The sequence below is a fragment of the Heteronotia binoei genome, chromosome 14 (genome assembly GCF_032191835.1).
Source record: "Heteronotia binoei isolate CCM8104 ecotype False Entrance Well chromosome 14, APGP_CSIRO_Hbin_v1, whole genome shotgun sequence".
Taxonomy (NCBI): domain Eukaryota; kingdom Metazoa; phylum Chordata; class Lepidosauria; order Squamata; family Gekkonidae; genus Heteronotia; species Heteronotia binoei.
Window position 1 is genome coordinate 52842217 of NC_083236.1, and position 24991 is coordinate 52867207.

Genomic DNA, 24991 nt, shown 5'->3' on the forward strand with positions numbered 1-24991 from the left:
AAGAGGTGGTGGAAAGTTTGGGGTGCTAGCCAAAGTTTTGGCCTGAGAAGCCAATGCCAGGTCTCCCCCTAAGTACCTTCTACAGAGCGCTTCTGAACATACACAGAGGACCTTTCCCCTTGCCACAAGCAGCTAACTGGCTCTAGTTCTAGATGTGAGACCTGCAGAGATCATGGCATTCCTTGTCTCTTCCCCCTCCCTCGGCCATCTGAAACTGGCGCTCTGCACATCACGCCTTTCTCAATCTGTGTTTCCTTCTAAATACATTTGGCTGTGAGATGTAACCAAGCAGCCAGTTTCCCAAATTGCCGCCTGAACAAGCAGCTGAACACACTGCTAAATAGCACGGCTGGGAGAGAGGAAGTTTGATGGATCTGGGGTGGGAAGTCATTGCTCCCATTCCAAATGTGCTGATTTCATTATGAGTAAACCTAATTGTGTACAGTGAGATTTCTTTCTGTTTGCAGGAAAACGGGCTCGCTTGCCTTTGCGACTGCTCAGCCGGGCAGAGGAAACCGATGGTAGCCGTGAGGATGACATCGCCGGATCCTTTCAAGCTAACCGCTGCGGACATGTCTTGCTGTATTTACTCACTCATGTTTGCCTGGGAGAGACCCAACAAGTTAAGGTGATTGAACCTTTTATTGGATTAACTTCCCTCTCTCATCCTCTGGGGCTGACAGGGCAAAAACACTCCATACCAAACAGATTTGTCTAGTTTTGCTCAGTGCAGTTCAAATAAGGCTTATTGTATGGGAGTAGGGCAGTGTGGATGCTTCTGTGAAACGGCTCCCAGGGAGAAAAAGCAGAAAGAAAAATTAGAAGAGCGGCCATGGCGCCGTTTATTGGCAATTTTGTTTTTGTTTTGTTTTTTTTAGTTCCAGACTGTGCATGATTCTTAGCAAAAGGGATGCCGAGGTGGGTGTCTAGAAACACTGTGCTCTGATCTGGTAACCCTTCTCCTCATTTCTGGATGATGAAGGCTCCCTGTATTTACGCAGGGGCAAAGGGCACTCTGCGGCTGCTCAAAGGCACTGTCATCTGTGACTGTTTCAGGGATGAACCACTTGCATTGAGGACAGGTGGCAGGGCTGAGCCCTGGATCCATTTTAAACCCTGGTTCTAGATAGCTGATCGACAAGCAAGCTATTATATATATATATATATATATATATATATATATATATATATATATATATATATATATATATATATATATATATATATATATATATATATATATATATATATATATATATATATATATAAAAGCATCAGTGAGGACACTTGCAGGATCGATTCCTGAGCTGTCTATCTGCAAAGAGGAATATGCTTCATTCTACTTGGAGGATGTCTACAGCATCCTACTGGGAAGCTCTGAATACATTGCATCCCCTTTTCATCTCTGTTTATGCCTGGACTAACCACGGCATATTATGCTATATCAAGCCTGTCTATTTTTAACTCCCGTAAGGATGAAACACAGTTTCACATTTGCTTTGGTGGGGTCAAATATGTACCATTTCCAGGCACATTACCTGATTGCTACACCAGGGCAGGCCTCAGATTCAGCAGGAGCTCACAGGAGCACAGCTCCTGAACCTTTCTGAGGGTTCCCCCTCCTCCTCCCCACCTACCTTGTCCATTGAATAGCAGGTGCAGCTGCATAACAATCCCTGGATTAGGAGAGCGGGCAGCCAGCCAGCCACCAGGGGCTTTACCATGCCCCCAGCAGCCCTCATTAACCCCTGGAGAAGCTCACACCACCTTTTCTCCACTTCTTATGTGATTTTGGGCAACGGGTGGCTTGCCAGCCTTTTGACTGTTGGGGGGGGGGCACCAAGAAGAGCCCCAGGTGAACAGGCCTCACTTGCCCAGGGCTCTCCTTTCTTGTATCAGGTTGCTTTTGGCAGGGGGGAATATGCTAATGAGTTATGCTAACGAGTTCCACCACCTATTTTTCTACAAAATGACCCCTGCACCAGGGCATATTCTTCCACTTCACACATAATTCTTCTCTGCTGGAAACTATTTCTTTTTCCCTGTCTTTCTGTGTGGGAGACACTTCAGATACATAGAGTTCTACTATTCTTATTACAGAATCCACTGTGGATTCAGCAGGTCAAATCTTTTTGTGGGATTATTTTTTTACTTTTCTGGAACTGATAATTCCATCCGTCTACACTACCCTAATGTGTGAAATTAGGGATTAACAAAACAGTAATGTATCTTAGCAAATTTCCTCCAAAATTATGTTAACGGGTATAGTAGCTATAACATTAAGTGCCTTGAAGATCTAGACCAGGGGTGTCGAACACATTTGTTATGAGGGCTGGATCTGACATAAATGAGACCTTGAGAGGCTGGGCCATGTCGGGTTGGATCAAGCTATGTTGGGCTGGACCATATGTGTACCTATTTAAGGTTAGGTAGCAGAGATATAAATTTGATAAAGAACACAGACAAACACAAATATATATTTTTTAAAAACTTAAAACATGCTTAAAATGTTAGCACTCATTGGTCTTAAAGGTACTTGCTTTGTATTTCTCCCATGGGATCCAGGGAACTGGGCAAAGGAGGCTCTGGCTCTTTCCTTCCTTCCCCAGGGGACTGGGGGGAGGAGCCTCAGCCAATAGAAGGAAGACAGACTTGGCTCAGTAGCTCTGCTGTGCGACTGAGAGAGCCTGGAAGAACAAGCTCTGCCTTTCCCCTTCCTCTTCAAGGAAGGAGCCTCACCCAATTGAGAAAAAAAATAGAGGTTTTGCTCTGTAGCTCCTGTGCAATTGAGCAAGCCTGGCAAAGCAAGCAGAAGGAAGCAAGAGAGAGGGAGAAGGAAGCAGATGACAGCCAGTTGCTCAGGGGCCTGATAGGAGCCCTCCAGGGGCCTGATTCGGCCCCCAAACTGCATGTTTGACACCCCTAATCTAGACACTATATATATAAAAAGAAAAACTGATGAAGACAGGTCTTGGTCCCATAAGGTTACGTATAGCAGTCCAGGGGTCAACAATGAAGTGTTTGTGGGTGCCATGGTGCCCGCTGACATCTTTCCTGGTGCCCACCAAGCATTTTTAGAAAGTGGGAGGGGCAAGCTGGGGCTTCTGCCCAGCAAGGCCTCTGATTGACTACTGGAGATTGCTTTGGCAGCAGCTGCCACCGCAGCACAAGGATTTTTACAGTGTGACTGAAGGGAAGCCATGACAACTATTTTCTGTCTGGTTTTGCCTCTTGGCAGCATCCACCGTCCGTGTTCCCTCTGAGTTGGTGTGAGTTAGCTCATAGTTTTTTTTAGCCTCTGGCTCACTAATCTTTGTTTTAGCACACAAAAAAATGGCCCCAGAGCAAACTAATTTATGCAGTAGCTTACAACTTTAATGTCAGTAGCTCACAAAGTCAACTTTTTGCTCACAAGACTCCACAGCTTAGAGGGAGCATTGCTAGGCTTCCCAATCCCAACCCTCCCGCCCTGGCGGGGGACCCCCGAATTTTCAGCCTCCTCCCCCGCTCTTAAAAAATCTGGGGGCGGGGGGAGAGAGAACATACCTGCAGGCATCATGTTGTTTTACAGCTTGGGATCCGTTTTTAAGGCTGCACAGGAAACAGGAACGGCCCCTCCCTTTCTTTTCCTGTGCAGCCTTACTTTCGTTTTCACAGCCAGCAAATTCTGCTGGAAGAAGACCAAGTACGGTAAGTATTTGTGTGAGAGAGAGAGAGAGAGAGAGAGGGAGGGGGCAGGGAGTGGGGATTCCCTGGTATGGAGGCCCTCCCCCCCCTTTAGAAAGCATGGGGGGAGGGAAATGTCTACTAGGCACTCTATTATTCCCTATGGAGAACGATTCCCATAGAGAATAATAGGGAATTGATCCATGGGTATTGGGGGCTCTGGGGGGGGCTATTTTTTGAGGTAGAGGCACCAGATTTTTAGTATAGCATCTAGTGCCTCTCCCCAAAATACCCCCTAAGTTTCAAAAATATTGGACCAGAGGGTCCAATTCTATGAGCCCCAAAAGATGGTGCTCCTATCCTTAATTATTTCCTATGGAAGAAAGGCATTTAAAAAGGCGTGCGGTCCCTATAAATGTGATGGCCAGAACTCCCTTGGAGTTCAATTATGCTTGTCACATCCTTGTTCCTGGCTCCACCCCCAATGTCTCCTGGCTCCACCCCCAGTCTCCTGGCTCCACCCCCAAAGTCCCCAGATTTTTCTTTAATTGGACTTGGCGATCCTAAGCATTGCCCACCATGCTATGTCAAAATTTCAAAAGTGCCCACAAGCTCAAAAAGTTTGGGGACTCCTGCAGTAATGTATATATCACACAATGCTGTATCATTACTAATTCAGCGGGTTCAGAACTCGAAAATTCTATGTTTCCCTATAGCAAATATAGTAGAATAAAGTCAAGCTAATCCTAACTTCAGTGATCAGTATAGTTTGCACATAGTACCCTTGCAGTATTTTATCTCCCGGGCCCTGAATTCTCCTGAGCAACTGAATTCAAAGAGCTAGTAAATCTAACAAACTGCTTGTAAATTAGATGGATACTTATAAATGGCTGCCTTTTTATATCTATTTTAATGGCTCAGTTTACTCACTGGAGCTTGAACAGTAATAGATTCCATGCTTTATATATTCTGCTGTTGTCCTGTTCTGCAGCAACTTTAAAGGTTTTTTTCTGTTATCATTATTGTCTTCAAAGGTTAGGTATCCTTACTGAAAGAAGAAAAGGTCGTTGCTATCTTTCATACTCTTGTTAAATGCTTCCAAACAGGGAAGGTGATTCCTTGGTCCACTATCTGATGGGCGGGGGGGAGATGAGCAAGCTTTCAATTTGAACAGAGATCTGGGGAATCTGTGAATTATAGTAAGTGAGATAGGGGGATGGGCTCACAGGGCTGGAGCCTGGCGGACGTAGGAGCACTGGCAATATTTTTGGTGCAGTAGATGGCGCTGTTTCATCTACTAGCTCTTCTCTTGCGTTGGGTGCTGAACACGCAGCAGCAGTGTGGTAGGATGGTAGGAGTCGGGGTCATAAACTTGGTGCTCATTTGCCTTTTTCTTAGCCATTTGTTGTTGCAGATTCTTTATGGGGCAAGCACAGTCAAAAAGATTTTCAAAATCCTTTTCTTTATAAATGATAGAACTGCTATGCAACCTCACGCAGAGGAACAAGGAAGTGCATGCATCTTACATATGCATTCCTCTACGTCAGAAGGCAACTGTGATGCTCAAATAAAAAAAACCTAGACTCTGCAGAAATGGAGCTGCCTTATTCAGCAGATCTGTGATTTCAGCACTTTAAAAAAAAGGCCTTTGCTGGTGACATGAGTGACAGAAGTTTCTGCTGAGTAACTGAGACACAAAATGCAGCTTGTTAAAGGATTTCTGCCTGTATTCCACCCCCCCCCCCCTTACAGCTGGGACTCTTGATGCCCAAGGTCAAACTGTGCTTCACATCACTGTGAGTGTAGCTGGGATGACTGCGGCAGGTGCCACTGATGATTAGAGCTTATATAGTGCCATTGATGCACACAGCAGAGCAGCTCCGGCAAGAGTCAGGCCCTGCTGCTCAGGAGAGGTTGCAAGGTCGTTTCGCAATGGGGGAAAGAGGACAAGTGCCTGGCGTAACCTGAGGATGTTTTGAGTTGTGCCTGGCTACAGGTTACTGTCTGAGAACAACCCCAATTGTCAAGTACCTGCCTCCTGAGGGCCCCCTCACCAACAAGCACAGAAAGGTGGAAGGAAGAGCAATTGCAAACACAGAAACCCCGCCCCCCCCCATCACGGGCTGAATTACTTACTGGTTGATTTCACTTAGCAGTTGGGAGGAGGAAGACAAGGTAAAACTAGCCACAAAGGAGGCAAAGAGACGGGGAAGGCCAGTGTAAGAAAGCAAGCTGTTAGTATCCTTTTTTCTGGGCATGTGTGCACATGATTACTCTCAAGTTAGGGTGGGGGAAGCCTTCCGAATTGTCAAAGCAGAGGCAACAGAGAAGGACTGCAATATGTAACTTAATTGGCTTAACTTTTAGAGGCATGTTTAAAAGGTAAATAGTCTCACTGTCAGATCCTAAGATAAATTTGTAATTAGGTTTATCTATGTGTTTTGAATTTATTTTTACATATTTATATGAACTGGAAAGAAATCATCATGACATGTAAAGGATTCACAGTTGGTGGGTATTAGAACTCATACCCAGGTATCTTTTAGAAGGAGTAGTATCTAGCAGGGTTTTTTTTGGATCAGGAATGCAGTTCTGGCTGGCTTGGTGTTCAGGGGTGTTGCCGAATATGCAAATGAGTTCCTGCTGGGCTTTTTCTACAGAAAAGCCGTGTGAAACAATGGTGCTGCCAGGGGGTGTGGCCTAATATGCAAAACAGTTCTTGCTGGGCTTTTTTTTTGGTATCTAGCATTTCCTGATCACTACAAATCAAAATGTCTGTTATAGTATTACAGAGATAAGTGCCCTTGAAATAGTTGACACAAACTGAGTAAACCTTGGGTCTCTGTTAGCTAGGATTAAAGAGCATGGTTTCTCTGCAGTGTAATCATGTAGTCAATATTCACAGCAAAACATCAGATTTCTTAAAGCCTCTAATATGCAGTTGAAAGACACTTCACCCGTGAACAAATTATAGACCCTTATCCTTCAAATACTCAGTCGCACATGAATACTTTGTCCTAAATCTGGGGTGGTTTCTCAAGCTTCAGAAGTCAAGCTTGCCTTTCTCTTCTGGGAATCATAAAAACGCAGCTTGCATTATTGCCAAAAAGTAGTTTAACCAAACTTCTCTGATGGCAAAGGAGTCAACCTACGGCTAAAGATATGTACATATGCATATTCAAATGTGAATTTGATATAGAAGAAGATATTGGATCTATATCCTGCCCTTCACTCTGAATCTCAGAGTGGCCACCATCTCCTTTACCTCCCTCCCCCACAACAAACACCATGTGAGGTGGGTGGGGCTGAGAGCTCTCCCAGAAGCTGCCCTTTCAAGGACAACCTCTGCGAGAGCTATGGTTGACCCAAGGCCATTCCAGCAGCTGCAAGTGGAGGAGTGGGGAATCAAACCCAGTTCTCCCAGATAGGAGTCTACGCACTTCATCGCTATGCTAGACTGGCTGTCATGTGACCATGAGCATATGTGACCAGCTATGGGACTTCGGCTTATGGATGACCCAGGAGTAAAAGGATATGTCTTTCAAGGGATACTTTGTACAGTTCTATACCTGTTGATGAAGTGCCAACAGAACACATGACTTGTGGGCAGAGGGTACCCTTAGTTGCATTTTCTTTCATCAGAGGGTGATCCGGATTAGATGTCAGTGTGTAGGGAGTGCTGACAGCCTCCTGCTCCTTGCCAGCTCTGATTCTGTTATATGGCTTTACAAAGAAAAGGTGGCAGAATGTCCAGATGTGGGACACAGGAAGGCAGACTTCGCATGACTTGATTTGTGTGACCAGCAAAGGGTTGAGAAGGATGAGCACATGAAGCTGCCTTATACTGAATCAGACTCTTGGTCCATCGAGGTCAGTTCTATCTACTCAGTCTGGCAGCAGCTTTCAGGTCACAGGAAGAGGCTTTCCACATCCTCCGCTACCAAGTGCTTTTCAACTAATGATGCTGGGGACTGAACACCTCGTCAGGGGCCCACTTGCCATCGGGCAAGCTGACACCCTGGCCAGTCTCCCACTGGTTGCCAGCTCTGGGTTGGGAAAATACCTGAAGATATTAGGGATGGAGCCTAATGAGGGTGGAGCATGGGGTGGGGAGGGACTTCAGTGGGGTATAGAGACCACCTTCCAAAGTAGTCATTTCCTCCAGGAGAACTTTCTCCATCACCTGCAAGATCAGTTGTGACCCCAGGAATCTCCAGCCATTGCTTGGGGAGAAAGCACAACTTGTCTAAAGTCACTTGATAAGTTTGGAGCAGAGGTAAGGAGGGGGTTGCCCTGAGAAGGCAGCATCCAGTCACACCCCTTCCCCCCCTCCATCAGACACTTTTGAAAAGGGGTGAGGGGGAATCAGAAGCTTCTTTCCCCTTCTGCCTCACAACCGCAGCTGGGAAGAATATCCCCATCATGCTTCCTGTTTTTTTCCTTCTACACTGCTAGTGATGGGGAGACAAAACGAAGGGAGGCAGAAATAGCACAGAGATTACACCGTTCACTTGAAAGGTCGTCCCTCTATGTTTGGAGTGTACAGCGGGGAACGGTGCCAGCGCAAAACAGCCAGAGCAGCTAATAGGCACGGACAGTGGTGCAGTGTGAAAACAAGAGACTCTGTCAGGGCTTGACCAATACTCACAAGGAAGGCCAGTGACAGCTAGGGAGAAAATGAGCTCCAAGTCTGATTCAAATCCACGGCTCCCCCCCCCCCTTTTGCTACTGCTCTATGCGGTCCTAAGGGCAGGGCAGAAATAAAGCAGATACGACTGGAGGGAGGGGAGTGCAGCTCAGTGGCAGGGCCCTTTCAGATAAGAGAAATTCAGACTGCAGGGCTGGAAGAGACATTGGCCTTAAAGGGATGGAATCAGAGGAAAGCAATACAGAGCTACATAGCCTGGATCCAGCATAAGATAGCTTTGTATGTATCTTGTTTTTCCTCAGTTTCTTTCACTAATCCTTCTGCAAAGAAGTCTGTGACAAAACAGCCATATTCATCCGACATTTGGTTCAGCTGGCTGCATAGAGAACCCACGTCCTGTTGCCAGCAAGCAACGGTGCCTTCCAGCATTTGTGAACTAAGCCAACATACATCATCTAACTTAATATACTCCATTTATTAAAGAATGCAAGTTAACAGTTTTAAAAAAACAAACATTATAAGTCATGAATCAGAGGGTCTGAGAATAAAGGATGCCCACATTACACCAAGTATTTCCAACATAATTCATTTAATAGAAGAGCCCAAACCAAAACGGTATCCGGAAAACAATGAACATCTTGAACTTAGCTGGGATTTTCTCTGCTCACAGCCCTGAGGCTTAAAATCATTTAGTTTGGTACTGTGTCACAGCCTCAGATAAGATTACATTAAAATTAAAATACTATAGTCCGGCCCTTAATAACGTGAACTCGAAAGATCATACAATAGGCGCCTGTCCTTAGAGGATTCTGTCTTGTTTCCCAAGAACTTCACTTAGACTTGGTGGTTAAAATGTTTTCATGATTAAGTTCTACTATAACAGCATGATGAACGCCAATAAAAACAACCATGCAACAGTCTTTCATTTTAGGAAGGCATAATTTGAAATATAAATTGAATTACATACTTCCATATCAAATATTAATCTATTAATCATAGCAATAGTGATGAGGATTTTTTTTTTTGTTGTTAGCTGCTGTAGGAGGTTTGCATCGTCCAATTTAAAGCTTTTCCTCTCCCTCGGTCGGTTCCAGAGATTAATAGAAAGATAAAGCAGTCAAGAGTGCGTCAAATCAAACATCCCAAGAGTACAGTCGTAACAATAATAGGTTGTTTTGCTTCATCTGACAATCTGCTGGAGAGTCAATTACAAAAACGCAATTCACATTTTGGCATTGCGTAAGCAGAAGGACCAATTCAAGCGGCACTAAAAGGAATTTTGCTTGCTGAAACTTTTAATTTACACGCAACTTCCCTTTCGTGAAACGTACAGAAGAAAATGAGGGTATGTAAACCGTGGAATGCGTGTGATAGAATCCATGACCGAAAGGGAATTTGCAGTCTGAGTAAACAATGGACACTATATACAACCAAATCACTGGAAGGCCATGTGAGATAGGCTTGATTTTTTAACACTTCTCAAATAAATTAAAAACAATGCAACATTTACAAATAGTACAGTAACAATCCCCTCCCTCCTCTTCTGCCACTGTAGGCTAGAATGTAGTATTTCAGATCCAGCAGCAATCTCTCCATCAAGCTATTAAGGCATGTCACATAGCATCGAAGTGGAACCGGTGGGCTTCTTGTCTTTTCTCTCGGTCATCTGCTTTCTGGAAAAATAACAAGTGGGGTGGATAAGGCAGCAAGTCCTGTATTTTCAATGCCATCATAAGCACACTTTCCTGGAACCCAACCAAACAGATCTCAACAAGATTCTGAGTAGACTTGCTTGGCTCCTGGAAACTTGCGGAATGTTACGGTGGAAGAAAATGTATAGGTTCTTAAGAAACTTCAAATTTAGATACTTAAACACCTGCCATTTTAGAGAATGCAGTGCATTCAAGTATTTGTTTGCTGCATTTATACTCTACTTCCCCCCCCAATGGGAACCCAAAGCAGCTTACATCGTTCTCGCCTTCATTTTATCCTCATAACCAGAGCTACTTTTTTTGTAGGAAAAAGCCCAGCAGGAACTCATTTGAATATTAGGCCACCCCCCTGATGTCACCGGAAGTGCCATCACCCGTTCAGTAAGTTACTTTCTGCATATTGACACAGAACAGTACAGTGTCACCAGCTGCATTTCATGGATGCGTGTCTCACACAGCCCAATGTTCCCCCTCCCCCAAACACGGCTGGAGGGAGAGAGCCAGCCACAAGCAGCAGAGCAGGCAGTGGCAGTCCCAGCTTCTTCCACAAGGGGGTGCTTGTGGTGGCTCTGTGTCTCTCTCTTCACAAGCCCGTTGGAGGCTGGAGGTGGCAGAGAGGGCAGAGCGTGCGGTCTGGGAGCGCATGGCTGTCTAGTGCCTTCCTTTTTTTGAGCCAGAGCCCTGGTCAAGCCAGCTGGAACTGCATTCCTGTGTACTCCAGCTCAAAAAAAAAAAAAAAAAAAAAAGCCCTACAAGCTTCCATGGTAGACCGAGGGCTTGGACTTGGGTCTCCCAGATCCAGTCTGCGGCTCTTAACTACGAAACCACGCTGGCTCTCAATGGCTGCTGCAACTCTTTTTGGCATTAAACCCCAATGATTTGGACTAGTCTATTAAGCAACACATTTCTAGAGCAGAGATAAAGAATATCATACCCTGAGATACAAGGAGAGACACTGAAGCTTCTACAACCTGATGGGTCTGCCACTCCCACCCCCCCCCCCCACCAAAGAGAATCCCTCTATAGCAGGGGTGGCCAAACTGTGGCTTGGGAGCCATGTGTGGCTCTTTCGCAGATATTTTTTTTTTTTTTTTACATTTTTTTTTTATTATAACATTGCACAACAACAAAAAGAAGACAACAACAATAAACAACCAAAGAAATAACAACTAAACAACAATTCAGCATTTACAACAATAACAACAACAAAAATATGTTATTCATAATCCTATATACATTTTATCTTCTGGAGCGAATATACAAGAAACTAAATATTTGTAATATTAATATCTCTATTCAAGACCATTCAAATCCCAATTTTTTTGCCCATTCATACATTGGATACCACGTTTTCTCACACTCTTCCATGTTCCCGTCATTCAATCTACATGTTAACATATCCATTTCTGCAGCATTTAAAAGATTTAACATAAACTCTCTTTTGGATGGTATCTGAGACGTTTTCCAATATTTAGCAAATAAGGTCCTCGCTATTGTAATAATATAAAACAATAACTTTTTCGCTGTTTTAGATATAGGGATTTTACATATGTTCAAAAGGTACAATTCTGGCACATGCGGGATATTAATCTTTAACATCTTTTTACACCAAAGCGAAACTTGCACCCAGTATTTTTTTGCAAGGTCACATTTCCACCATATATGGAACAAAGAACCTTTTACTTTACCACACTTCCAGCATTTATCCGATACATTTGGGAAGGCTTTGGAAAGCCTTTCTGGGGTAAAATACCATCGATGAGCCATCTTATATAGATTTTCTTTTAGCTGGGCAGATTTTGTCAATCTTAAATTCTCTTTCCATATTTTCTCCCATTCGCTTAATTCGATGGTATAACCAAAATCCTGTAACCATTTAATCCAATTTTCCTTCACATTTTCGTCTTGCATTTTCAAATCGAGTAACCAGTTATATATTTTTGAAGTAAGCTTCCGGTCAGTTCCTAGTATAATGCAATCAAATTCATTTAACTTTTTGGAGAATCCTACTTCATTGTCCTTTTTATATCTTGATTTAACTTGCATTTTAAGCCACCAATCCATATCCACATTTTCCTCGATTTTCAATTCGTGTTTGGGATCCAGTAGCGATTCATAAGTAAGGTGGTTTCCCCAACAAAAAAGATTGGGGTGCACTGAAGCTTCCACTGGGGAGAGCCATCTGGGAGTATATCTATATACTTGTTTTTTAATTTCAGCCCAAATCTTGAACAAAGACTTTCTTATTTCGTGTCTAAAAAAGATGCTCCCTTTTTTGGGGTCTTCGTACCATATATACGAGTGCCAACCTTTAACAAGGTCCGCACCTTCCAGAGTTAAAAGTCTTTTATTTTCTAATAACAGCCAGTCTTTGATCCAAGTCAAGATGCACGCTTTGTGGTAGATCTGCCACTCTGGTAGGGCAAACCCACCTCTTTCCTTCTTATCTTGTAGGACTTTCAGTTTGATCCTAGGTTTTTTGTTTTGCCAAACAAATTTTGCCACTATTTTGTTAAGTTGTTTGAAAAAGGATTTTGGGAGGATGATAGGGATCATCTGAAATAAAAACAGCACTCTCGGCAGTATATTCATTTTGACTGTTGCAATCCTTCCCAGTAAAGAGATTTGCAGTTCATTCCATTTTTCTAAGTCAGTTTTAATTTCTTTTAATATTTTTTCATAATTATCTCTTACCAGGGTTTTCAGTTCTGCTGTTAAATTTACACCTAAATATTTAATTTTTTTTTCATAGGCAAATCCTGATTCAACTTCTAATTCAGATATTTGTTCTTTCGTCATATTTTTAGCTAAGAACTTAGTTTTTTGATAGTTGACTTTGAAACCTGCTACTTCCCCATATTGTTTTAAGGCAGACATCAACTTTCCAATTGAGGAGTTTGGATTTTCCAACGTAATTAATATGTCATCAGCAAAAGCCTGCGTTTTATAGATTTCCTTTTTAATTCTCACTCCTTTGATTTCCGAATCTTCTCTGATCATTTGCAGTAACGGTTCCAATGCTAGAACAAAGAGAATAGGGGACAGCGGGCAGCCTTGCCTTGTGCCTTGCTCAATCTTTATTGGGTCCGTCAGGGAGCCATTAACATTTATTCTCGCTTTTTGGCTTGCATAAATAGACCTGATCAAGTTTACAAAGTTTTCTCCACAGCCAATTGATGTTAAGGTTTTGAAAATAAAGCTCCAATTTACATTATCGAAAGCTTTCTCTGCATCCAATGAAATTACCGCAAGTTGTTTATCTGGATGTTCTTTATAGTATTCCAGAACACTCATTAATATTCTAACGTTTTGTCTCATTACTCTTCCGGGAATAAAACCAGATTGATCTTCGTGTATAATATTCGGGATAATCTTTTTAAGTCTGTTTGTTAGTATGGTCGCATAAATTTTGTAATCCACGTTCAGCAATGAGATCGGTCTGTAATTTTTAATGTCTGTAGGTTCAGTCCCATCTTTATATATTAATGTAATTAACGCCTCCAGCCATGATTCAGGTATTTTAGTTGTCTCTCTTATTCCTTCCAAAACACGTTTATATGGTATTAAAAGCACCTCTTCAAAACACTTATAAAACTCAATCGGCAAACCATCTAAACCAGGAGTCTTATTATTTTTCTGGCCTTGAATCGCTTCCACAATTTCTTGCATTGTTATCGGATTTTCCAGAGATTCCCGTTGCTGGTTTGTAATTTGTTTCATCTTGGCTTGTTTTAAATATTCATCTTGCTGGGGCTCAGATACTTGCTGGTTTTTATATAGCTTCAGATAAAATTTCCTCACAATTTCTTTCAATTGTTCCTCTTTGACCATTTCTATTTGGTTCTCATCCTTCAATGATCTGATAACTTTTTTTTCTCTTTCTTTTCTCAGCTTGAAGGCTAACCATCTACTAGTTTTATTCGCGTTCTCAAAGTAATTTTGTCTAGTCCATTTTAGTTTCCTCTCAAGCTCCTCTGATAGCAGTAGATTTATTTGGTGTTGCAAAGCGTGGATCCTTGTTTTAATCTGTTCTGTATTATTTACTTTTTGGATGTTTTCTTGTCTACGTAGTTTATCCAATAGATCATTATACTTTTGGGTTCTTTGTTTCTTTTTTTTAGCTGAGTAGGAAATTGCTAAACCTCTAAAAAAAGCTTTAAAGGCGTCCCATATTATTTGGATTGGAGTATCATGTTCCCGATTTTGTTCAAAAAACTTGGGACTTGTAGTCTGGAACTTTGAGCAAAGGTGAAGCTCTCAGTTAGACGGATTTGGCTCCACTTTGTTTTTCTTGTTTTCTTTGCTGCTTATTATAATGTATTGAACTGATTGGTCTAACAACTTTGATCTAATTGATTATAACCTTGCTGTATTTTTCTGGGTTTTGAGCTCTCTGGTTAAATTGACCACCACAGTATACTGTCTGTGTTATTGATATAATTAAGTATTGAAATCCTAGCTTGACTATAGAACTATAGAACTCATATTAATATTGCTTGGGTTCATAAAGCTTTAGCAAATTTAAGGAAAAGCATAAAAGGGGTATTTGTGATAATACTGGAGAACATAAAGAGAGATAAAATCAGCATTTAAAATGGATCCTAAAATTAAGAAAGCACCACCAGCCCAAGCTACCCCTCCTGGCCTAGGGAAATCTGCTACTTCAGCATTGAATCAGGATGCTGTTGAAAAATTACATGCCACAATGTTGGCGGGTTTTAAGCAGAACCAGGAGGCTTTGGAAGAGATTCAGGCAGGATTAAAGGAAGATATTAGAAAAACAAATGAAAGGATGGATGAATTTCAAAGGCAAGTCCTAGCAAATGTACAACAAGCACATAAGTTGACGGCTAAGGTTGATGTGCTGGAGGAGCAGGGGAAAACTATGGCTGCTTCGATGAGAGAAGTTAAAAACACCACATCAGACTTAGAGGATAGACTGGATAAAATGGAAATGGACCAAGCGATGTATAAACTGAGATTTCAAAATGTGCAAGAAGAAAAAGGCGAAGATTTACATAAAATAATTGAAGAGATCTTGAACCCAGATGGGGAACAGGAGATGAAGGATATAGGCCTAGAAATTGATTGGATAAAAAGAATAGCAACGGCATATACAAAAAAGAACAACCTCCCAAGGGAAATTCACGTAAGATTTATGAGAGTTTCCACATGTGAGAAGATCCTGAGAACTTCAAGAGGAAATGAGATAATGTGGAAAGGAAACAAGGAAAGGAAACAAGATTAAAATCATGAAAGATATTCCCTGGAGGGTAAGACAAAGAAGAGAAGGCTACAGGAAGCTACAGAAGGCTACAGGAAGCTAGTGGCGTGGTTGGTTGACCAATCCATCTCCTTCAAATGGCTGATACCAGAAGGAATTTTTTTCGTGTACCAAGGTAAAAGATTCAACATAACATCCTCGGAGAAAGTGCAAGAGTTCTGGATAGAATATATTGATAATCAAGAGACTGAAACGGAAGAAGAGCAAGAAAGAGAAGAAGCTTCAAGCAGCACCTATAGGCAAAGTACAAAGAAGAAGAAAAATGGAAAAATAATGACAAGATCGCAAGCATCGAAAGAGAAAAGAGAGATATTAGATAGTAATCTAGGACAGAACAATGGATAAGAAGGGACTAAAGATAATATCAGTGAACATCAATGGCTTAAATGAACCGCATAAAAGGAGTAAGATATTTCTTCAGCTCAAGAAGACCCAGTCTGACATAATATGTATTCAAGAAACACACATCAAAAAGGAAGATCAAAGATATCTACAAAATAAGAAATTGGGTACCCTCTACCATTCTTCCGATCTCAGGAGAAAAAGAGGAGTAGCTATATATGTGAAAGAATGGATTAACTCTAAGCTACTCTATTGTGATGGTTCTGGCAGAATTGTGTTGGTGGAAGTCGAAGTGGAAGGTAAAAAGATGATTATAGGAAACATCTATGCTCCCCATAACAACCAAGATAAATTCTTTGCTGAATTGTATAAGAAGTTAATTGAATTTGAAAATACAAGTTATTGTATCCTGGGAGATTTCAATGCTGTACATGACGTTCTTAAAGATAAAAAAACTGGGAAGAAAGGGGGGGGGAAAAGGCTGCGTGGCCTACTTCCCCAAACCTTCTTTAAGATGGCAGATGAACTCAACCTGGTGGATACTTGGAGAATGAAGAATCCCCAGACGTCAGACTTTACCTTCCATTCTCAAGTGCATGATACATGGTCCAGATTGGACATGTGTTGGATGTCAATATCAGTGGCAATAGCAGTGGAACAGGCCGATATACTTCCAAAAGTTTTTGCTGACCACAACCCAATACAGATAACTCTGGGAAAGGCAACCCCCAGGACTCGTTGGACATTAAATACGCAAATCTTAAAAGATAAAGAATTTGTATTGGACTCAAAAAAAAAGATAAAAGTGTTTTTTGAACAAAATCGGGAACATGATGCTCTTTCGCAGATATTGTGCGGCTCTCGAAGCCCCCATCACCCCGCCGGCCAGCTTGGAGAAGGCATTTGTCTATTTAAATCGCTTCTCCAAACCAGGTCATCTGGCAGCTTGGAGGATGCATTTATAGTTAAAGTTGCTTCCTTCCCCCCATCTGTTTGCATTCTTTCCACCTTTCCTTCCTTGCCGCTCTCAAACATCTGATGTTCATGTTTTATGACTCTCAAACATCTGACGTTTACTCTATGTGGCTCTTATGTTAAGCAAGTTTGGCCACCCCTGCTCTATAGAATACTATTCAGAATGCCGAAATGGGACACAACTGGAGTTAGATGCCTAGAATGATCACTTTAAGTACAGAAGAGCTACCAGACGCTTTGAAATTTTTCTCTCCTTTCCTGGGAATGTTTTTAATTGCTTTCTTCCTCCGATGTACTGAATAATTCCTTGAATTTTAAAAGCGCTGGTTGCTTTTCTGTACTTAAAACGATCGTTCTAGCCATCTAACTCCCAACTGTAGATGTGGGCATACGATTGACATACTGATGCTTTTGGACGACATAAGGAACATATCTCTTCGCCTCTATCTAGGTCCAGGAGTGGCTTCACTTGCTGCCTTGTCATCACTGCTGCGCCCTGGATCGTCATGTGTCTAGCACAAAAGTGTCTGCAAACATTGCTTTCTGATGATCACTAGGCCAAGTACATGCTTACACCTGTGACTAGAAGATAAGTCGGAGGCAGCAAGGGAGACAAAGTCTGCCAGGTGGCTCGTGCAAAGTGTGTGCCCTCACTTCCCTCACCCTTATCTGACAAGCTGTTCTTGCTCTCTAAGGTTACAGAGGGACTGCGTGTCGAATTGACTCTGCCCTTCTGGATTTTGCTGTCAGCCCTTTTATCTTTCTGGAAAACAGTATTGCTAGGAGGTGTTATCACACTCTGGCTTCTCAGCAGCAGCATACGCTTGCCACGGAGGCTCCGACAGGCTTCACTCTATAAAAAACAGCCTGCAGGGTGCCCCCCTCTCACAACATGGAGCCAATTCATGCTGCATAATGTGCCACTGTCTCTTTCTCTCTCTACCCTCCCCACCTTTTCTCCTTTCAAATAGTAATCCCAAGCCAGCTCTCTCTCTCTTTTGCATGACATTTTGGAAAGGTTAGTGCTTTCATTTGTCTCTTGAGTCTGAAAGACAAGTGCATCCAGGTATATACTCCGTTGTAACCTGATTCCTGCATATGGAACCCTGAAACAAAGCTGAATTGGGCCCAATGGCTTTTAATAGGAAAACTTGCCTTAAAAACAAAGCAAAACCCTCCAACATTTTTTAGAAGTGAGGCGACACCTTTGAATCTCACCTACAGACCGGTTTTCACAAACCTCTCCGCTTGCCTAAGACCTCCACAGAGCGTCAGCTTCCATATACCCACATTATTTCCTGCAATAATATAATCAGGGCTTTTTTAAAGCAGGAACACAACGGAATGCAGTTCCGGCTGGCTTGATGTCAGGGGGTGTGGCCTAAGATGCAAATAAGTTCCTGCTGAGCTTAAACAAAAAAAAAGCCCTGAATATAATTTTTGTTGTTCATTCGAGTCTGACTCTTTGTGACCCCATAGGCAAAGTCACGCCAGGCTCTCCTGTCTTCTACCAACCTCCGAAGTCTGCTCAAATTTGTGTTAGTTACATCAGTAATGCTATCCAGGCATCTCATCTCTTGCTGTCCCCTGCTTCTTTTGCCTTCTGTCTTTCCCTGAATATAAGACCCTTTACTATATTCCTCCCAATTTTAGCAAGTGCCCCAGTTCACAGGGGGAAAGCGTCACTATCCATTTTAGAATTTAGGAGTGAGTGGCATCCTCAACCAGGAAAAAGACAGTAGCGGGACCTTAACTCAAGGCAAAGACCAAAACTCTTCTAATTTCCTGGTTCGCTCATATTTCCAGCCTCTGACACGGGTGTTAAAATTTTTGCAAAGTTTCATGAAAATACCCCGCCCCCCTCATTCAAATGGCGTGCAAAACCTTTTCTAAACACTTAATTCATTCCTTTTGTTTCATGAATGCCAAGAAGCAGCTACAGTGGATTTAAAATGCAGTCGTTTTGACCAGCTATGATTACAGCCTGGCTATGGCAGCAGTGCATATTGGCTACCCTGCTGGCTGGCTGTTAACACTGAATAGAGAGCCATGTGAGAAACTGGGACACGTTTTTTTCTTTTGTAGTATTAAAAGAGTCTTCTCAAATGGCTTCTGCAGATCAATGCATTTCTATAGAGTAAAACAGTCAGTTTTGCTCAGGGTAAAATGTTGCGGTTGTGAAGCTTGTCAATAAAAGTCAGCAAGGGTCCCTAATTCAGAGGGAAGAAATCCTTTTGTATGACAGCCTGGCTGAAGGTGAAGAAAAAATGGTTTAAATTTCATTCATTGCCAGAAGCCGCATTGTGCGCTGTGCCTTTCAGGAAACTGTGAGCAGAGTGTGACATGCAAAGTCATGGTTGCAGAAAAGCTTCAAACTTCAGCATCACCTCTAAGATACCAACTCCTGAACTTTTCTCATCCTGAATCGGTCTTCATGTGCTGCGGATCAAGGTGGCAGAGTAGAATGTGGGGAGTACTTTGTTTAAAAGAAATGCTTTTCTATGTAAAGCGACACAAAACAAAAATGCTCTTCTACGTAAAGCAAGAACAAATCTAGCACACTGGGGTAAAAGTTGTAGCCCAGCCTCTCTGCCTGATGTGCTAGCATTCTACTTGCTGGAAGGTTTAGAAACAAAAAGTTGCGAGCATTTACGATAATATGACTTCCTGATGGCACCTGGGTTTTTTGGCCACTATGTGACACAGAGTGTTGGACTGGAGGGGCCACTGGCCTGATCCAACATGGCTTCTCTTATGTTCTTATGATGCTCCCCACATCAGTTATCAGAAGGGATATTTATTTCTTGGATTTTAAAACAAAATTTATATGCCACCTTTCTTCCCAGTCAGGACCACCAAGGCAGCTAACAGTTAAAACAGTATAAAAACGTATCATAAAAACAAAACCGAAGCTAAAATGCATATTAAAAGCAAATAAAAGAGTAATTAAAACAGAGCAGGAAGGAGAGATGAAACAAAATCAAGAAAAGTCTTTACCTGCTGGTGGAAGACAGTGACAGAAGGGAGCAGATTAACATCCCCTAGGGGCAGTGTCTCGTAGTTTTGCTAGAACAAAGTTAGAGTCCACTGGCACCTTTAAGACCAACGTAGTTTGAGTCGAGGTATGAGCTTTCATGTGCCGCTGTGTCAAACTTTGCTCTACTGCTTCAGACCAACACAGCTGCTGGCCTGGATCTACTGCCACAGCTGAGAAAGCTGTCTCTTCGGGAACCTGTAGCAGGGCCTTGGAAGATCTCAGCGGTTGGGCAGGTTCCTACAGTATACCCTAGTCATGTCTCCCATTCTGCTACATATGGGGAAGCAACGAAAGCAAGACAGCAGCAAGAGCAGAGATTTCGCTTCGAAGCACATGATCTTGAGCTGGTTTCCTGCTCTACTCCTTCTCACAGTCTTCCTGTTTATCACTAGCAGAAGGACTACTGCTACCTCTAGTCCATAAATGGGAGCACTCTGGCCTGTCCTTCTGGATTCAGCAAATAAGTTGCTCCTGGCAGGGAGTCTAATGTATGAACAGTTCATGTCCTGGATAACTCTTAGACAGGAGTATTGAATACTTGATAAGACCCAAAACTTAATGTATGATTGATCCACACCACTTAAATGCCACTCTCTTCTACATTTAACCCTAAAGTCATACAAGACTGTATCTGAAGCTGCCTTATACTTCAAGACAATGGTCCTTTGTGGTCCACTCTACAACTTGGACAAATGTCTTTCTAGCCCTGCTACCTGAGATGCTTTAACTAGTGATACTGGAGACTGAACCTGGGACTTTTTTGCATGTCACTGAATTGGGGCCCCTTTCCCTGCAATGTACCGTAGCACTCCAGTATGTGGTTGCTGAAGGGATTGCTGAAAGTGATTTTGTTTTGAAAATTAAAACTTTGCAAAACTGATAAGCTTATGTAAAAGTGGCAGTCTATTGTTAACACCATCAGATTGGTGGCAAGACAAACAAAAAACATTTGCAATTCATCGGACCTTACCTTCTCCTGCCAGTGCAATATGCCAATTATTGCCAGGATGAACACACAAACCCCAATCAGGGCAATGGCTGTGAGCAACACAATATTACTTGGGGTCAGGTACAGTTTGGCGCTCCAGCTGTGGGGAAGAGGTGAACCAGAAAAAGTGTTAGTACTTTTGCTCACAAATCTGGCAACGTATTCTATAGAAATTATGGAAAGCAGGAGGATGGAAAAAGCACCATTTGATATCTACTGGATATGGATATTATAGTTTGTAACACTCCTCAATGGACCAGGCTAGCCCAATTTCATAAGACCTCAGAAACAAAGCAGTTGACCCTGGTTAGTATTTGGATGAGAGACCACCGAGGAACTCCAAGGTTGCTTCAGACGGTTGCAATGGCAAACCACCTCTGGACATCCCTTGCTTTGAGAACTTTATGGAGGTCACCGTAAGTCATCTGTGACTTGATGGCGCTTTCCACCTCTCTGTATTCCCCAGCACAGCAGGCTTATCTTATCAGTCAGAGTAAGATTCTGATTTGCATTTCCAAGAACTGACTTCTCCACTGCAAAGCTGATGTTCGCTTTTTGTAAGAGGCATCTCTGAACAGAGTGGGAGGTGATAGCAATCTTCCTGCCTTTCAGGAATGCCAGGAAAAGGAATACTTTCCCTTGCTTCTGCACTGAATGGTGCCCGTGGCCTGAAGCTTCACAAACAGGAGAGGTGGGAGCTACTGCCGTAGCTCCCATTTTTAACATGGCTTGTGATGTTTGGAGAGTTACATGGCAACAGAGCTTCCCTCAGAGGTCTCAGCACCAGAGAATGCAGGTTATATGAACCGAAACAAAGTAATGGCAGTTCCTTCCTTCCTTACCACTCCCATTTTCCAGGCTACGTTGTTATGCTCAGACTGCATATGGCTGCCCAAAGCATCATATTCACAGTAAGCTCAAGAATACCGGAAAGAGGAGATTTTCTCCTCTAAAATGTAGCTGAAATGGTGATTCAAGTTTGGATGGCTTCAGAAACCTCACCCTAGAAAAACGATATACATATGAGGTGGTTAATTATTGGGAGTGGTGGGTGAGGGGAGCGATCGTCTTTTATAGGCTCCACGAGGTTGCGCCGCTTTGGTGTGTGTTTAATTGCTTGGCAAATGGCTCTATCGATTATTGGAAGTTCATAAACAGTATGTCAATGCGGGGCCCGCAAGACAGCATTTAGCCCGCCATGTGCCATCTCGCTCCATCCTCGGAGCACAGTGTGCTTAATATTGATTTCACTTAATGCGTTTCAGCAAAATGAGCTGTAACTGCCCCATTTGTGGAGAGGGGCAGAGAGTGGCTTAAACTCAGCTACATAGAAAAATAACGCCGTTAAAATGGTCTTCTTTTAAATGGTACGTTAGAAGTATTCTCTCCCCCCCCTCCCCCCGTGCTACCCTGCCCATTTATTCCTTCTCTCTTTGGGGAGAATGGTGGACTGGGGACAAGTTACCTACTTCTGTCATTCTCGCTTGGTTTGGCTGTGGTTCGTGGAACTGTAGTTAAGCACTGGCACATTCCCTTAATTAAATCCAGGCATCCCAAAGAAGACCCCTAGCATGAGCCCGCTTCTGTAGCCTCTTGGAAGCTGAACTTATTTCCATCCCATTTTATAGAAAGTGCTTAAAGTGTTTTACCTCAATTAATAGTATGCCCATTCTCCAGCTACCAAGTTTAACTAAGAAAGACTCTTAATGATATAGATCATAATCAGGCAGAAATAAAATCTTCTGTACGCTTATCTAAGCAACAAGCCTGATTTCTGAAATCCCACCTATCTTGTTTTGGTTGATTTGCTTAGAGCAAACAGGGGGGAAATAAGTTTACAGATCTTATGACAAACCCTTTCTGTTTTCTCATGGATTTGCCCATAAGCGAGAATAATTTACTGCAGTGATATAAATCCATCACCAGAGCTACCTATTGGCTGGCTCTCTTTCTCTCTGTCTTGCGCGCGCGCACACACACGCCATTCTCATACCCAAGAAAACAGACATCTGTCAAGATTCTGAATAATTTAACTTCACCTTTTTTCTATTTGACTTTGTACCATATCTGAATTTGACGGAAGTCATAATAACTATCCATACGGGAAATACTTTTTCTTCATTTATGTTGGCATTACAAATTAGGGATGCTCCATCTGAACACGTGAACCTGACCTTGAAGGTCAGTATTGTCTCCTCAGACTGGCTGCAGTTCTCAGGTAAAAGTCTTTCGCATCACCTTCTACCTGACCCTCTTAACTGGAGATGCTGGGGACTGAACCGGGGTACTTCTGCATGCTGAGCAGATGCTCTGCCTCTGAGCCACAGCCCCTCCCAGTCTGGATGCTCGAGGACAGCCAGAGAACAGAAACAGCAGGCAAGAGAGACAATTAAAATATAAATTATATAAATTATACATTTATATAAACTATAAATGTTATGTAGGTCAGTAATTTCAGGAGTGGAAAATGGTCAGTAAAATCAGTAAAAGTTAGTTTTTTTCATCTTGGTCCTTCATTTGTCAGTTTTTTTTTTAAAAAAGTAAATATTTCTTTGTTTTTGTGAATGCCATTTGTTTTCATTACTGCATTTTGGGGGAAGGAAGAAGACAAGAAAAAATGCCTGCAGATACAGTGCAGGAAACTGTTGAGAAACGAAAGAGTTCATGAATAACTTCTTTTTTTTTCAGCAAAAAGGAAGATAAAGCAAAAGACCTTACACCTTACAGTAATTATGTTTTATTCTCATAATGATTATTTTTATGGATAATTTCAATAGGTTTTATTATTTATTATTGAATTTGATTTTTATACCGCCCATTCCCTGTAAACACGGCTCGGGGCTGTGTACGACAATAAACAATATATTATATAGGCTAAAACATTACAGTTACACTAAAACTATCAGTCAAATTTGCTCAAATTTCCAATTATGCCACCGTTTTGCATGTGTGTGTGTGTGTGTGTGCGCGCCAGTTGGATGAAGACTGCCACTGTCCTCAACCAAGTGTCAGGCGGAACATCTCAGCCTTACAAGTTCTGCAGAACTGCATCGAGTCCCACAGGGCAAGGATGTTGCTTGGCAGAGTTGCACGAGGGCACTAAAAGCCCTGGCCCTGACTGAGGACAGCCAGATATCTCTCAGGCCACTAGCAAGTTATTATCAGTGGAGCGTAATGTCCTTTGGGGGGATATATACCAGGAGAGGTGGTCCCAAAGATATATGGGTCCCAGACCATTAAAGGCCTTAAAGATAAGCGCCAAAACCTTGAACCGGATCTGGTGCTCAACAGGTAACCAGTGCAGCTCAATGCAGCACAGGATGAATGTGTGCTGTTTGCGGGGTCCCCGTGAGGACCTGCGCCGCTGCATTCTGTACCAGCTGGAGTTTCCAGGTGGGTCACAAGGGTAGGCCCACATAGAGCAAGTTACAGAAGTAGTCTAATCTGGAGGTGACCATTGCACAGATTATGGTGGCTAGGTCAAAGACAGGACAGGTTGCCTGACTTGGAGTAGCTGGAAAAATGGAAAAGCATTTGTGATCTGGGCCTCCACTGAGGCATCCAGAATCACGTCCAAGCTCTTAAAAGTTGGCGCTGGTGTTAAGGGCATGCTGTCAAGAGCTGGGAGTTGGCACCCCAACCCTGAATCCTCCCTGCCCAGCCACAGAACCTCCGTCTTAGTAGGATTCAGTCAGCTCCACCATGGCCTCTAACCCCTCACCCAAAACGGATGGGGTGGTATCTGGGTGGCCATCCATCAACAGATATAGCTGAAACTGTTTTCCTGTTTTATTACCTGCAGAATGCAATTATTTTAAGCAGGGCTTTTTTTTTTTGTAGCAGGAGCTCCTTTGCATATTAGGCCACACACCCCTGATGTAGCCAATCCTCCTGGAGCTTACAGTAGGCCCTGTACTAAGAGCTCCGAAAGCTCTTAGAGGATTGGCTACGTCAGGGGTGTGTGGCCTAATATGAAAAGGAGCTCCTGCTACAACAAAAACCCTGATTTTAAAAAGGGAACATTTTTTTGCCTTAAATTTTGTATGAAAACATTGTGCTATCTTCCTAAAAATATTTCTTTTCAAGAAAAACATGTGTAATGGCTGGCTATGGGGATGGTGGATGTCATATAATAAACCTACAGGGTTTTTTTTTGTTGGGGGGGGCATGTTTTTTTCTATAGTATTCCCCCCCTCCCCACATGCCTACTAACTTCATTGGGTGTTCCCATAATCTAGTATTTTGGGAGAGGTAAATAAAGACCTCTTTATCTGCTCTATCTATACCATGTATATAATATAATGCACCTATTTCAAGACCATGACTCCTATTAATTTTT

General features: G+C 42.6%; 1 protein-coding gene across 1 annotated transcript in view; it reads right to left on the bottom strand.

Annotated features, from left to right (window-relative positions):
• Positions 1-8770: 8770 nt before the first annotated feature.
• ITFG1 (integrin alpha FG-GAP repeat containing 1) overlaps positions 8771-24991 on the bottom strand; it is a 185855-nt gene continuing 169634 nt past the window's right edge. Inside the window, exons 17-18 of the mRNA XM_060253919.1 lie at positions 20635-20752; positions 8771-9987 (exon numbers count right to left, since the gene is read on the bottom strand). Coding sequence (XP_060109902.1) covers positions 9928-9987; positions 20635-20752 — 178 coding nt within the window. The 3' untranslated portion in view covers positions 8771-9927. The remainder of the gene's footprint in view (positions 9988-20634; positions 20753-24991) is intronic.